Source organism: Rhynchophorus ferrugineus, unplaced genomic scaffold (assembly GCF_030347505.1).
Source record: "Rhynchophorus ferrugineus isolate W39M unplaced genomic scaffold, kcgeb_rfMv2 rfM10, whole genome shotgun sequence".
Classification (NCBI taxonomy): domain Eukaryota; kingdom Metazoa; phylum Arthropoda; class Insecta; order Coleoptera; family Curculionidae; genus Rhynchophorus; species Rhynchophorus ferrugineus.
In genome coordinates, this window is record NW_027472589.1 from 12,725,615 (window position 1) to 12,738,624 (window position 13,010).

The window sequence follows — 13,010 nt, forward strand, 5'->3', positions numbered from 1 at the left end:
ACGGTGTAGTATTTATGTTGCAAACATCATTGGTCGACATTTTTTGATGAAATTTTTTGAAGTTATTTAGTTACTGTTTATTTAGTTTAGTTTAGTTTCTGATACTGCTGAACGGTACCAAGATTTGATGCAAAATTTTCCTGTGCCTGAAATGCAAGAGCAAAGATTAGAGGACATGTGGTTTCAGCAAAATGGGGCCACAACATACACAGCTCGTTCAACAATTCAATTATTGTATATTAAACTAATTTCGCGAAGTGTAGCGATTTAGCATGGCCAGCCAGATCTCCGGATTTAAGAGCATCAGACTTTTTCTTATGGGTTTTTCTTTAAATAAAAAGTTTATGTGAATAAGCCCCAAACGATTCAACATCTTAAAGACAATATTCGTCACGAAATTGAAGAAATTCAGCCTCAGATGTTACAGGACGTCATGAAAAATGCCTTAAAAATAGCCGAAAGTTGTATAGCGAATCGCGGTCACCATTTAGCCGATATACTTTTTCAGTCATAACGAAAAAAAATGTAAAGACCAAATAAACTTTTTATGAAAACCAAACTTACTTGTCTTTTCTTTGAGCAAAGTGATAGGCAATCAAGATGATGGCGGGATTATGCCCCACGTTGTATTAGAAGTAGAACACTGATTAAAAAATAGAAATACTTAAGAACAAAAAAATTTTCAATAAAATAAGATTCTAAAGGTATGTATTTATAAAGGAACTAGAAAAGGACTATCCAATCTAATCTAAAGCAAAACGGAAAGCAAATCGAACAGTAATTATGGATGATAAATTCTATCAATTTATTTGGGGACAAATTAAAAGGACTAAAAAAAGAGTAATTTGTGGAAAGGGGTGGGGAATGTAGGGGATTATATAAATAGAAGATAATAATAACCTTAAAATAATAATATGCATGTAAAAAATAAAGAAAAGAAGTGGTTACAGAGTACTAAAATTTTAACAAAAAATGTAAGAATAAAGTCAAAAAACGAATAATATAAAAAATAAACAGTTCGTAAATGATGATGACTAACGCGATGAGGGCTTAATATCAAAATTATCATATAAAAGGAAAAATTACTAGATAGTTATGATTTATGTGCCAGGTGTCTATTTAATTTTTTTTTCTAAATCGTACACATATTATCTAAAAAATATAAATATATTATAGAAAACTGTAAACAAAGAAAACTTGACTTAAACTTTGAAAACTTTTTCTTTGTAAATTTAGAGATATATTAAGGTAATCCAAGAAAACAAAATAATTAGCCCAAAATAAGTAATGTAGTGTAAAAACCGCATACTACTAGTGCTAGACAAATGTTTACCAAATATGAATGAGACTTAAAAATCATAAATCAAAACAAATAGTCAAAGAGTGATCCAAGATCGACCAAGAAAAAATTAGATCTAGCTTTTAGATAGTGTTGATACCAATTTTTCGTTACATGACTCCTCGAGCACAATTATCGAAATACCTCGGCATCCATCTGTATAGTGGGTTGAAATAGAAACATAATATCGGACAAAAAGTGTAACAAAAAAAAGCAAATAATACGCTAATAACTTTAGTGGTTAGTCGGAAGATACTCCCAAATTGGCATAAGGTTAAATAGACTGGATTATCAGTCATTTATAAGGCCGATTTGGAGTTGAGACTGAAATACGAGGCTGCACTAAAACATCAAACCGCTACGTAGCCAACCAAAAATTGCAAGATGGAAAATCAAATGGATATATGACGTAACCAAGATTCCACGCTAAAACATAAAATAGGGTTACTAAATTACAGCAATGTAAAAGCAATACAACTACTATATCACACGTAGGAAATCAGAAGACAAAAACAAACCAAAGCTTAAATAGTCTAATTTAATTTTAATTTAGGAAATACATACTGATGTATTAATCCCGCACTCGTCTTGCTGTGTATTGAGGCAAGTACAACAGAACAATAATAAATTAATTTTACAAGTTAAGATTGTACTAAGCACTTATAATGTAAGATGTAATAAGTTATAAAAGTTGTTAGAATTGCATAAGAAATATAAAAATTTTTGTTCAACCAACTTATTCGTTAGATTAAACTCCTAGTGACTTTTGGTTTTTTTTACACGTCAACGAAAAATTTCCCAACAAGTGACTCACTTAAAACCAAAAAGGCTTTGCGAAAAAAATTCTACAGTGGTGAAATTCATAATTTGAACCATCGGTGGAATAACTGAAGCTGAGGGGAAGTACATTAAAAATAAAATAGTATTTACAACAATAAATCGATGGTAAGCGTTATGTGCATACAAATATTACGTAACAATTATCTGGATATTTAAACATATTTACATGGCATAAAATAATTAGCGTTGCTGTACAGAGTGACGACATGTGTACTTTGGCTTATCAACCTTCTTTTTATTTAACGGCGCAAAAAGGTATAACAGCTTTAACTATATCTAGAAAAGCGAACTACTGAATACAAGTTCATTTTCATATAAAAATAATAAGATAATTTAAACCACCGCATATAAATCACGAATTTATTAATATTATTTTACAGGAAAAAGTGGTGACTGTTGAATAGCAAGAGCAAAACGAATATGAAAGTCAAACTTCTATATCTAGATGTCTCCCTGATCACACCATTCAAACTTTGCTTAAACCTACAGCCTCATTCTTGTAATACACAAGTCAAGGTATCAGAGGTTTGATATAGCACCTTCCTTCTAAAGAAAAGAATAAAGAGATTTTCGTGGTCATTGTCCCAAATGGACAGTTTATCGTTCAGTATCGGTTGTACCTTTGTCCGCCAGATTGCCTTTCATGATCTTCTACATACCAAATTTCCATGATATCTCTTCCATGAGCTGAGAATGAACGACTGAGAATCTGAGCTACTGCAATGCGCTTTTAGTGACTGTTCACCATGAACTTCAGGCTTATGTCCAAATTCCAGTAGACTATGTTAGTTTACAGCTACTTCAGTTCACCTTCGATGGCCTTACACCATGAACTGTGACGCTTGTGCGGGGAATCCACTGACTAGACCATTTTGTCCTAATTCTGCGTAACTACACCAAGGAATACTTCGAATAACTGCGAAACGATGGCTTCTTTACTTGATCATGATTTTGATCCCTGTTATTTTATGAGTACAAGAGAGAAAAATGAAGATGAGGAAATATGAATGACTTCATATAAGAGAAATAGAAATATAATAACAGAAATTTTATTTTAAAAAGTATTTTATTTTAGGAAAAGAAGTGGACACTTGTTGAAGGGTGAGTATACAACAACAACAAGTATACAACAATATTGAGGGTTTAAATCTACTCTGGTATGTTTAGATTTCTGATTCATCACATTATTTAGACTTGCTTCATAGTAGAAGTCCGATGGAACTCATAGGCAAACCGAAACAATATTCTATTGTATTTTAGATATTTCATGGGTATCATGGAATGAATAGCACACTTCATTGTCAGTTAAAATCTATCATACCAATTTTTTTGCATATCGAGCGAAGAAGTGACATTATTAAACCAATTTGCCATCAAAATCTCTTATTTTAGCGGATTCGTAGACATCCTTTCTGTAATTTGTGCTTGTGTTTTGTTATTTACATCATGTATCTAATAATTCATAGTTATAAAATCACATTTATGCTACCAATAACATGAAAAAGTAAAGACAAAATGTACAAAAAGTATACATACATCAAAAAAGTATTCTTCTTTACCAGTTACACTTCAGTCATAGCAAAACTTTTTGACATAACAGGCAAAGAACTAACGAAGCAAGATAAGGAAGTAAATAAGAAAGTAGAAAAGCGAATAAGTATTTTCTTCTAAAGTCTATATCTTACAATATTAATTTTAAATTATTGATTAAACAATTAATAATGTTGATTATATTTACCAAAATGCATAATAAAAAAACTAGTTGGTCCAACCATATAAATATGATTTTAGTTTATGGCATTAATGGTCCATGTGTCTCAGGATAGCGAGATGCTTCAAAGAGACATACCAGCGAATCAAATGCAAGATACTTCGCCCTTTCATTGCCTCAGATCCCTATATGGAAGCAAAGCCACAAGACATAATTATACTTACCCAGATTTTCTACTATTTTAATCTTCTTCATATTTAAAGTTTTTAGTGGGTGGCAGGGATAAATCGAGTTGATCATCTGTAAAGAAGTAAAAAGATCAGTACATATAACTATTTATATTTAAGCTTCAGAGTTGTTCTCAATCCACATACGAACGTTGACTTATTAAAGTAAATTTAGAGATATATTAACGTAATCCAAGAAAAATCGTGTCTCCAAATCAAATTCGTGTTCAACAATCGACTAAGAAAAAATTAGTTCTAGTTTTTATAAGGTGTTGATATCAATTTTTCTAATTATAACTCCATTTAAATATAAGTAATATAGTCGAATAACATCATATATGAATTATAACCAGCGAGATATTTTGATTCAGATCGGTTATTGTCTCATGTAGTATGTGTGTGAAATAGTGTCATGATGGAAAAAACAATAATTGTATATTATTGTAATCGTAAATTAATAGACAAAAACGCATTATTTTTTTATAAAATTATAATAATAATTCGTAACGTAACTCAATGTGTGTTACGTATTGCATATCCTTCCTTTTCGGATGAAATTTGTATGATCAATGAAAAATTCCATGTTTGTCTGAGGATGAATCCTTAAAGATGGCCACAATGAATTGTCAATAATCACATCTACACAGTAAAACACATACTATAGAAACTATAGCAAAAGCCTTCATAAATAAGTGAATGTCTCTATAAAAGAGAGTCAGATAAATTATATTTTTAGAGGTCGTAGGATGTTGGGCCACTATTATGTTATGTATTCCTTTAAAAAACTTTCCATAATTTTGTATTTTCATATTTTATCTCTTATAATTTTTATATAATATACTATATTTTATTGTTAATACATTCATAACTTTATGTAAAAAAATAAATATATAATGTGCATCTCGAGACCCTTTAGTACTGTACATTAGTACTAAACAATATCAACATTTAATTTTAATATATCTTCATATTCAACTGATTCTAGTATAGAATGTCATCTTTAATTAATAACTAGTGATCGCCCAGTAGTCGAAATTCGACCACACTCTTATTAAATTAAATTAATTTAGTTATGATATTATTATAGTTAATTACATTAATAATGTTACAACACAACTGAGTAAAATATTAATATAAATTTGATATACTCTCGATCCCAAACATTGACACTGATAAACAAAATATTATGATAATATATATAAATTAGATTTGTTTTTGTTCGTAATTTAATTTTGTGTATATGTCACAAAATTATATTATTATTTTTGTATTGTTTAGGCTCGGCATCGACTTCAAACTGATCAGTTGGTAGTAGTTAAAATAATATTGTAAATAGATAAATAGGTTTAGGTAGGCATTAAGCTAAATGGTGTGTATGTAGTAGAATATAAAATAGGTTAAATAAGTTTTTTTGTTTATTTCTATTTAGTTATTGCAACGATTATGTACATATTTTATTTTAAAATGTTTTTTTTTGTGTTAAAAATCTAAGTTTACTTAATTTCTACATTTTAGTGTGTTCATTATTTATATTTTAAAATCGGTTCATTTTTTTATTATTATATATATATATATATATATATATATATATATATATATATATATATATATATATATATATATATATATATATATATATATATATATATATATATTATATACTTAATATATATAATATATATATACATATATATATATATTATATACTTAATATATATAATATATATATATATATATATATATGATATAATATTATATACATATACCACGGTCCTCGGCATTAAGTTTACCGACTGGCGAGTGACCAATTTAATCATCCCAGAAGATATCCGGTCTTACCCAGCCTGATTACTGGCGTGATAGATCATTTTCCTTGTCGGACTTAGCACTCTAGCCTAGGACAACTACCGCAACAGTAGGTGGACGTCCCGTCGCCTGTACCACTGCGCCACCAACCCGGCTATTTTTCTGCTTTTAGTGTCAGATATATACTCAATAAATTACGCAGTTATTTTATTACGTATTACAATGGATAGCCCAAGTAAAAGTACAGTCAGTATGAAGAAAAATAGGAATAAAGAACAATTATTGAACATAAGGAATGTTTCAGGCCCTGGCGTCCGCTACCTAATCTAGGTGATTTGACAAATGTTCCAAGCTAGAATAAAAAGAGTTGCTGCCCTGTTGGGAATCGAATCCACAACCTCCACGTGTGGGGTCAACGGTCTAACCATTAAACCACAGAAAAAATATATACAGCCAAACATAGAACCTCCTCCTTTTTCGAAGTCGGTTAAATTTCATCTAATTGCAACATTAATCATGGACCATCAATGATGTAGTTAATTACTTAATTTTTCTATACATTTTCAATAACTCATTTGAGTAACCTATTATATATATAATAAATATAATATAACCTATAATGAAGATGTTCATAACCAAACTTTCAACCAGTTTTTCAAATCCCTTCCTATATGCAAATTTATTTATTTTAGGCAATTTGGGGTACCTCATTTAAAGATTATTTTTAGTTTTCGTTACCACTTTGCTTCCAACTCTGTTTTTATCCCACATATGAACAACCTCGCCAACAAAAGGGGAATTAAAACACTATAAAAAATATTTATCTAATTGTCAATATTCTTTGTAACACCCATTTTAACTTCCGATAAACAAAATTAATATATTTATTGCATTAATAAATACATTAAACAAAATCTGAAATTAATAAGGTATTATTACCAGTAAAATTATAGAATTATTAATTATTAACCTTTATAAATAACCTTTGCAAATACCGCTAGTGTCTGTTCTAGGTTTTCCATATATCAAATTCATAGACATTGTTAAAATTCAAAATGAATTGATTAATGTTTATATATAAACCTGAATATATTATGAAGCAGCTTTTGCTTGCTAAAATCTAAATACCTTGAAAATACAAGCCAAACGATTCTTATGTATATTTTTGTTTTTCAAAAAGCCCGAGATGCTGATGAGTCTAAAATAAATAAAATTTACTCAAATTATGTGATTAGATAATTAATATTAATTATCAGCAAAATATAATTAATTGAAAAGTCATCAATAGAAAATACGATTATATCTAGAAATAATGGGAATGTTGGGTGAGAAGGATTAGAGAGACATGACGGTACAAACAAGAGACTGTTTCCTCATATGAATGATCAATATATTTTAAAATTAAGTTACGCAATAACAAATCTTTGGTTTTGTTATCACTTGCTTCCGATTTTATAGTGGATCACTTTTCCTTCTTTGTTTCTTCATCCACAAAAGATAAACCATCCGGTATTTATATTTTCACAATATATTCTCCTTTTAAGCCTACCGACTGGCCAGTAACCAACTTATAAATCATCCCAGAAGACATCCGGTCTTACCCAGTCTAGTTATTGGCATGACTGGGATAATTTTCTTTCTTAGCTCTTGCACTCTCAGCTCTAACACTTTATTAATAACACTAACCATTATACAAATAGTTAACTAATGAGAATTTGTAAATGTAAGATGCTTGGACGTCGAAAGATGCCTTTACCACTGCATCAATCAAGCCGGTCACGAAAATTTTTAATAAATAACAGGTAAGAGAGTTACACATAATTTACACTACCTCGTTGTACCAAAAAAATAGATTGACTCCAAGCTAGAAGACATTTTGAATATTGTTAATAATACACTTTCTTGCGGAAAAGAATGGTCCTTACCCACCATGTAGAATTTGTCAGGACTAAAGTAAAAATAAAGTTACTCTAACATGTATCAAAAGAGTGTCTGGTTTTCTTTACTAATAGCCTCCACCCTGTCTCCAAATCAGATCCAACCATCAAATACAATTCGTGATAATGTTTATTACTTCTGTTTTTATTTCCTCGGTTCTTCTTTTGTTAATACCGCAGGTCCTTTTTGCGGACAAATTTCTAAATGGATATTTCCGCTTAAACTTTAATTTTCTAACTTCTGATTCAACTGATAAGCTTTCCGAGTCGCCTAGTTTTGTTATATAGATTTATTTTCTACTCTTCTCGTCACACGTCTACTAAATTCGTCACAACGTTAGTTATTATAACTACAGGTTATAAGCAGGCAAACGTTTTTCAGCGCTTTGCTTGTTTAGATAAATTTCAAGTCGCTACATATTACTCTGGCTGAAAATGCTACAATCAAAGACAGATTGTGTCTCCAATCAGTTTCTTCAGTTAGTAGTTAATTCGAACAGAAATAATGGAGCCCCTTCTTGCTAGTAAAAAGCGTTAGAGAGGTAAACATTGATAGTGTTAAATACTTAGTAGTTACAGCTTTTATTAAAAATATTATAGCATGTTGCAGCTGAACTGAATATTAGTATGGGCACAGCTACTAAAATATCTCAAAGAATAAAAAACGATATAATCTTCGATTAACCGAAAAGAAACCGTCCTCATACAAAGAGGGCGGCGACTCAAAATCACCTTAATGTTAGCTCTATCACAGATCAAATATATGAAATAATACAATTATCTCGGAGGAAAATTTTAGCCTAGAAAGTATCCATAGAAAACTTAGAGATACGCAACTCTTCGAGGAATGTAAAAGATCCCTTCATACAGTGTGGGGAATATAGGATTTAAATGATGTAAAGATAACCCACGCAGATGTATAATAGAAATTCGAGATATTTCTTTTAAAAGCATATAACATAATACAAGATATCGTTAGACATAATATTTATTAATAATAATTCAATACAGATGTATTGTTATTCATGTTGGAAACAGGAATGCTTTTATTCCTGGCGTAGAGTTAGTGTTTTCGTCCACGTTAAAGGGCTACTGCCATGGAGAAATGAACCATAATATGTTTTTTCTGTTAGTTTGAAAATCAGCTCTTAAGGAACTTGGAGGAATCGTCAGTTACTGTTATGTAAAAAGCACCATACCGTGGCACACTGATGGAAAAAATTCCAACAAATTCATGGACAAAGGTTGCAATTCGGGAATGGCTTGCAATATATAAATTTAGTTTTGAGGAAACCATGCTAAAGAACTATTTAGAATAGTTACTCAGTAAATATAAATGAAATGTTTAATTGCTTATTATTTAATTTACTATTCTTGAAAAAAAACATGGTATATCAGATACTTGAAGCAATACTAACTGTTTTGCAGATATCACAAATACATTAGGAAGAATGCAGTGATTAAATTTAGTTTTACCAAGAGACATGTATACAGGTAGCAACAGAATAAACTAATGAAAAATACAGACATCAAAATGACTTGACAAGATCATTTTTGTTCCATTATTTTATTTAGATTAGAATTTAGTTATATATTTTATCAAGAATTGATGCGAACATTGCTGTTCTCGTCACTGTTTTATTGAACGAGTTTCAATAAAGCGAAAGTTTTTGTACATTCATTAATATTTATTTTCTTTACATGTATTAATCTAATAAATTATTGAACTTAATATATCTTTTTTTATTTGTTTTATTACATTAATAAAACCCTAAATTAAGTTCATGGAAAAAAGGTCAGAGACTATTCATTTGTTGTTAGGCCGTACGAAGTTCGCCTACTTTTCAAGTTATTAGTAACTATTGTTTTTATAGAGATTTTTATAGAGAATACGCTACCATTGGTTAATTAAATCATATAGCAGTACAGAATTGATAAGATTTTTAAAATATACAGTTGATTAAGTAGAGACCATATATTTAACGTAAGTTTATAGTTCACTCCAATATTTTTCACGGTCATAAAGTTAATTATTCCCTACTTAAGTTCCATAGCAAAGCAATATAAATTTAATAATAATTACCATTTCATTTTGCACCGATGTCGTAATTGGTGCCTCAATATTCAACGATTTGGGTTTCTAATTAAAATAAATTTATGTTAATAAATAAGCTATTTATTATTATTGTTTCTTTTTGTCGTCATTTGTTTTCCTGTAGGCAGTCCTGAAAAAGTCCAGGAACAACGAATAAAATATAATGCCATTCGGAATAATAAAGATGGACGTCCATTTTGGGTAGTCGCAACTAGGAAGGAATATCAAGAATTCATGAATTATCACTACGCAAAATTGGACCAGTTGTATAATGGTTAGGTACTTTTTCCACCATAGGTACTTTCTTACTTCCGGTCCCAAGATGGCCAATAAGTAGTAGGTGTAAAGGAAACAATGAACTAGCGTATTTATCACTCCAAATAGGGATCCATGTCCGCTGGGTAAATACTTTACTCCTATCCTAAAATATCAAATATCATTATAACAATTATCAAATAACAGTTCATATATAATAGTGGTGTATATGCATAAGTCCTTCCTGTTTTAGATTAAATAGTTCCACTAAAATTGTTCAGTAAAGCGGCAGCTATCTTTTAATAGATAGGTTAGACAAACAACAATAGATAATGTCAAAGTTTCAAAAAGTTTCGAGATTTAGAAAGATCATTTGAAGTTCTTTTTGAAGCCCCAACATATATGTATTATTTGGTGACGACAGTAGTTGTATATAGTTACGACCACAACACAAATTATTAAGTGTAATAATATAAAAGTAACAGAATAAAATGGGACATCATTAGACATTTATAAGACTGTAGAAAACTAGAACTAGCGGTCAACGAGATCTTCAAATGGACTAGAGACTGGAAAATGCAGCTTAATAGCTCCAAATCAGTCCGTGTTAATTTTGCGTTGCGGCGAAATAACAAAAACCTAATTATATCACTAATTTCTTAAGGAAAATCAGTTAAAAACCTCGGCATATATCTCGACGGTAAGTTAAACTGGAAAGATCATGTTAAACAAAAAGCAGAGCAGATTAGACTCAAAGTCAATCAACTGTATTGGCTAGTCGGAATATGAGCCCTAAAATAAAAAAAATTGGTTTATCAGTCAAGTGTAAAGCCAATTTGGACATTCGCAAAACATTAACGTTGAGAACTATCGACTGAAATCGACCATCGACTGTTTAGTAATTGACTACTTTTTACTATCGAGTGTTTCAGTCGCTATTTTCGGGGTATTATTAATAAGTAATAATTAAAATTGTGAATGATAAATAGTAAAAAATATTGACTATTTTTATGGAAATAATAGGTAATATTTCAAATACTCTCTCGAATTTTGTTAAAAAAATATTTCCGTTCAATAATAAATAAAACATTTACTTTATTTAAAAAAGTTCTAGTAGTTATTGTGTGACCATTTTAAATTATATCATGAATTGTTTTGTTTTCTACGATTATGTATATGTTTAAGTTCCATTGTATTGTCTATATTTATTATAGTATATTATTTGGAAATAGCAATTAACATATTAAAATACGATAAAACATTTGTGGGGTTCATTTCATAGAAAAATTCCATTCCTTTTTCCATATCCACACAACATTCAAATATAAAAGTAATTCTACTTCGTTTAAAATGAAAATTGCATATTAATAGTATTCAGTAATCATTTTTTTCCTTTTCTTTTGAAAAGTTAGTACGTGAAGGAATATGTACATCTCCGTCTCGCTCATACTGTCGTTGGAAAATATAAGAACATATAAAATCTCCGTCCTTTCATCTCTCACAATATATACAGGAAAGGTTTCGTATATATTCGTCTGACATCACGAGTAGTAATTACTATTTTCAGTCGCTAGTTTTTTGACTATCGACTGTAGCGATTATCGACAGTTTCGACTTCTTTCAATCGATAATTCCCAATACTTATATATCAATATCAATCAATATCCAATATCAATATATATATATATATATATATATATATATATATATATATATATATATATATATATATATATATATATATATATTGATATATATATATATATATATATATATATATATATATATATATATATATATTGATATATATATATATATATATATATATATTTATATATATTGATATATATATATATATATATATATATATATATATATTGATATATATATATATATATATATATATATATATATATATATATATATATATATTGATATTGGATATATGATGATTTGGATAGCAATATTCATGACCAAATACTATGTCGTAGATTAAGGATTTCAAGGAATCTAAGGAACATAGGTCAATGCAATCAAAGAGTATGATACTGAGTATGGAGAGCCACAACGAGGGCATTGGGGAAAAGTGAGACCCCTCAATATGAGAATAGGGTTGAATTTATAGTACAATATCCTAGAATAAGTCGGTATAGGATAATTTGGCAGGATCTGGAAACAAAAATAACTTGTTGCTATCTCCCATTAAGTCCCAGCTCATTTGAGTCATATTATTTAATTTGGATACAACATAAAAAATATACATTTATATTGTATGATGTGTCGATAGTGAGAGCCATTTGAAATGACGTCCTTGGCTAAGAAGTCAACCGTTTCATTTCCTTTAATACTTTCATATATAGGAATCCAGGCAAGAAAAATTTTCTTTTGATTCTTGAAGCGTGTTATGCGATTTTATGTTTAATAGATTAAAAGACAAGAGTTTGATTCAATCACATTCAACATGCTAGAGGAATTAGGAATAGAAATAGTGACGATTTTGATGTGTTTCAGAAGGATGAAAGTTAGGGGAAAAAAAGTCCTCTAAAACTTCTTTAAAACTCAGGATAGTTGGCACAATTATCCTGTATATCGATCACTTTTAGTTTGTTTACAATACTCAATATTATCATATCAAGAGACTTTTTAAACAAAAGGTGTTTTTCCAGAGAAATTCGCTCGATCATTATTTTATGGCGCATATTGACACATGAAACCATTATATTCCTATAGATTATTATATATATTATAGAATCTGATGACTAGGTTGTTTCTAAAGCTTCGAAAATTGTTGTCTTGAAGC

General features: G+C 29.4%; 1 protein-coding gene across 3 annotated transcripts in view; it reads right to left on the reverse strand.

Moving 5' to 3' along the window:
- Positions 1 to 9,527: 9,527 nt before the first annotated feature.
- The window catches only part of LOC143204069 (very long chain fatty acid elongase 7), an 82,436-nt gene continuing 78,953 nt past the window's right edge, over positions 9,528 to 13,010 (reverse strand). For all 3 annotated transcript variants that reach the window (XM_076416515.1, XM_076416514.1, XM_076416513.1), the window contains exon 5: positions 9,528 to 10,376. In XM_076416515.1, coding sequence (XP_076272630.1) covers positions 10,043 to 10,376 — 334 coding nt within the window. In that variant the 3' untranslated portion in view covers positions 9,528 to 10,042. The remainder of the gene's footprint in view (positions 10,377 to 13,010) is intronic.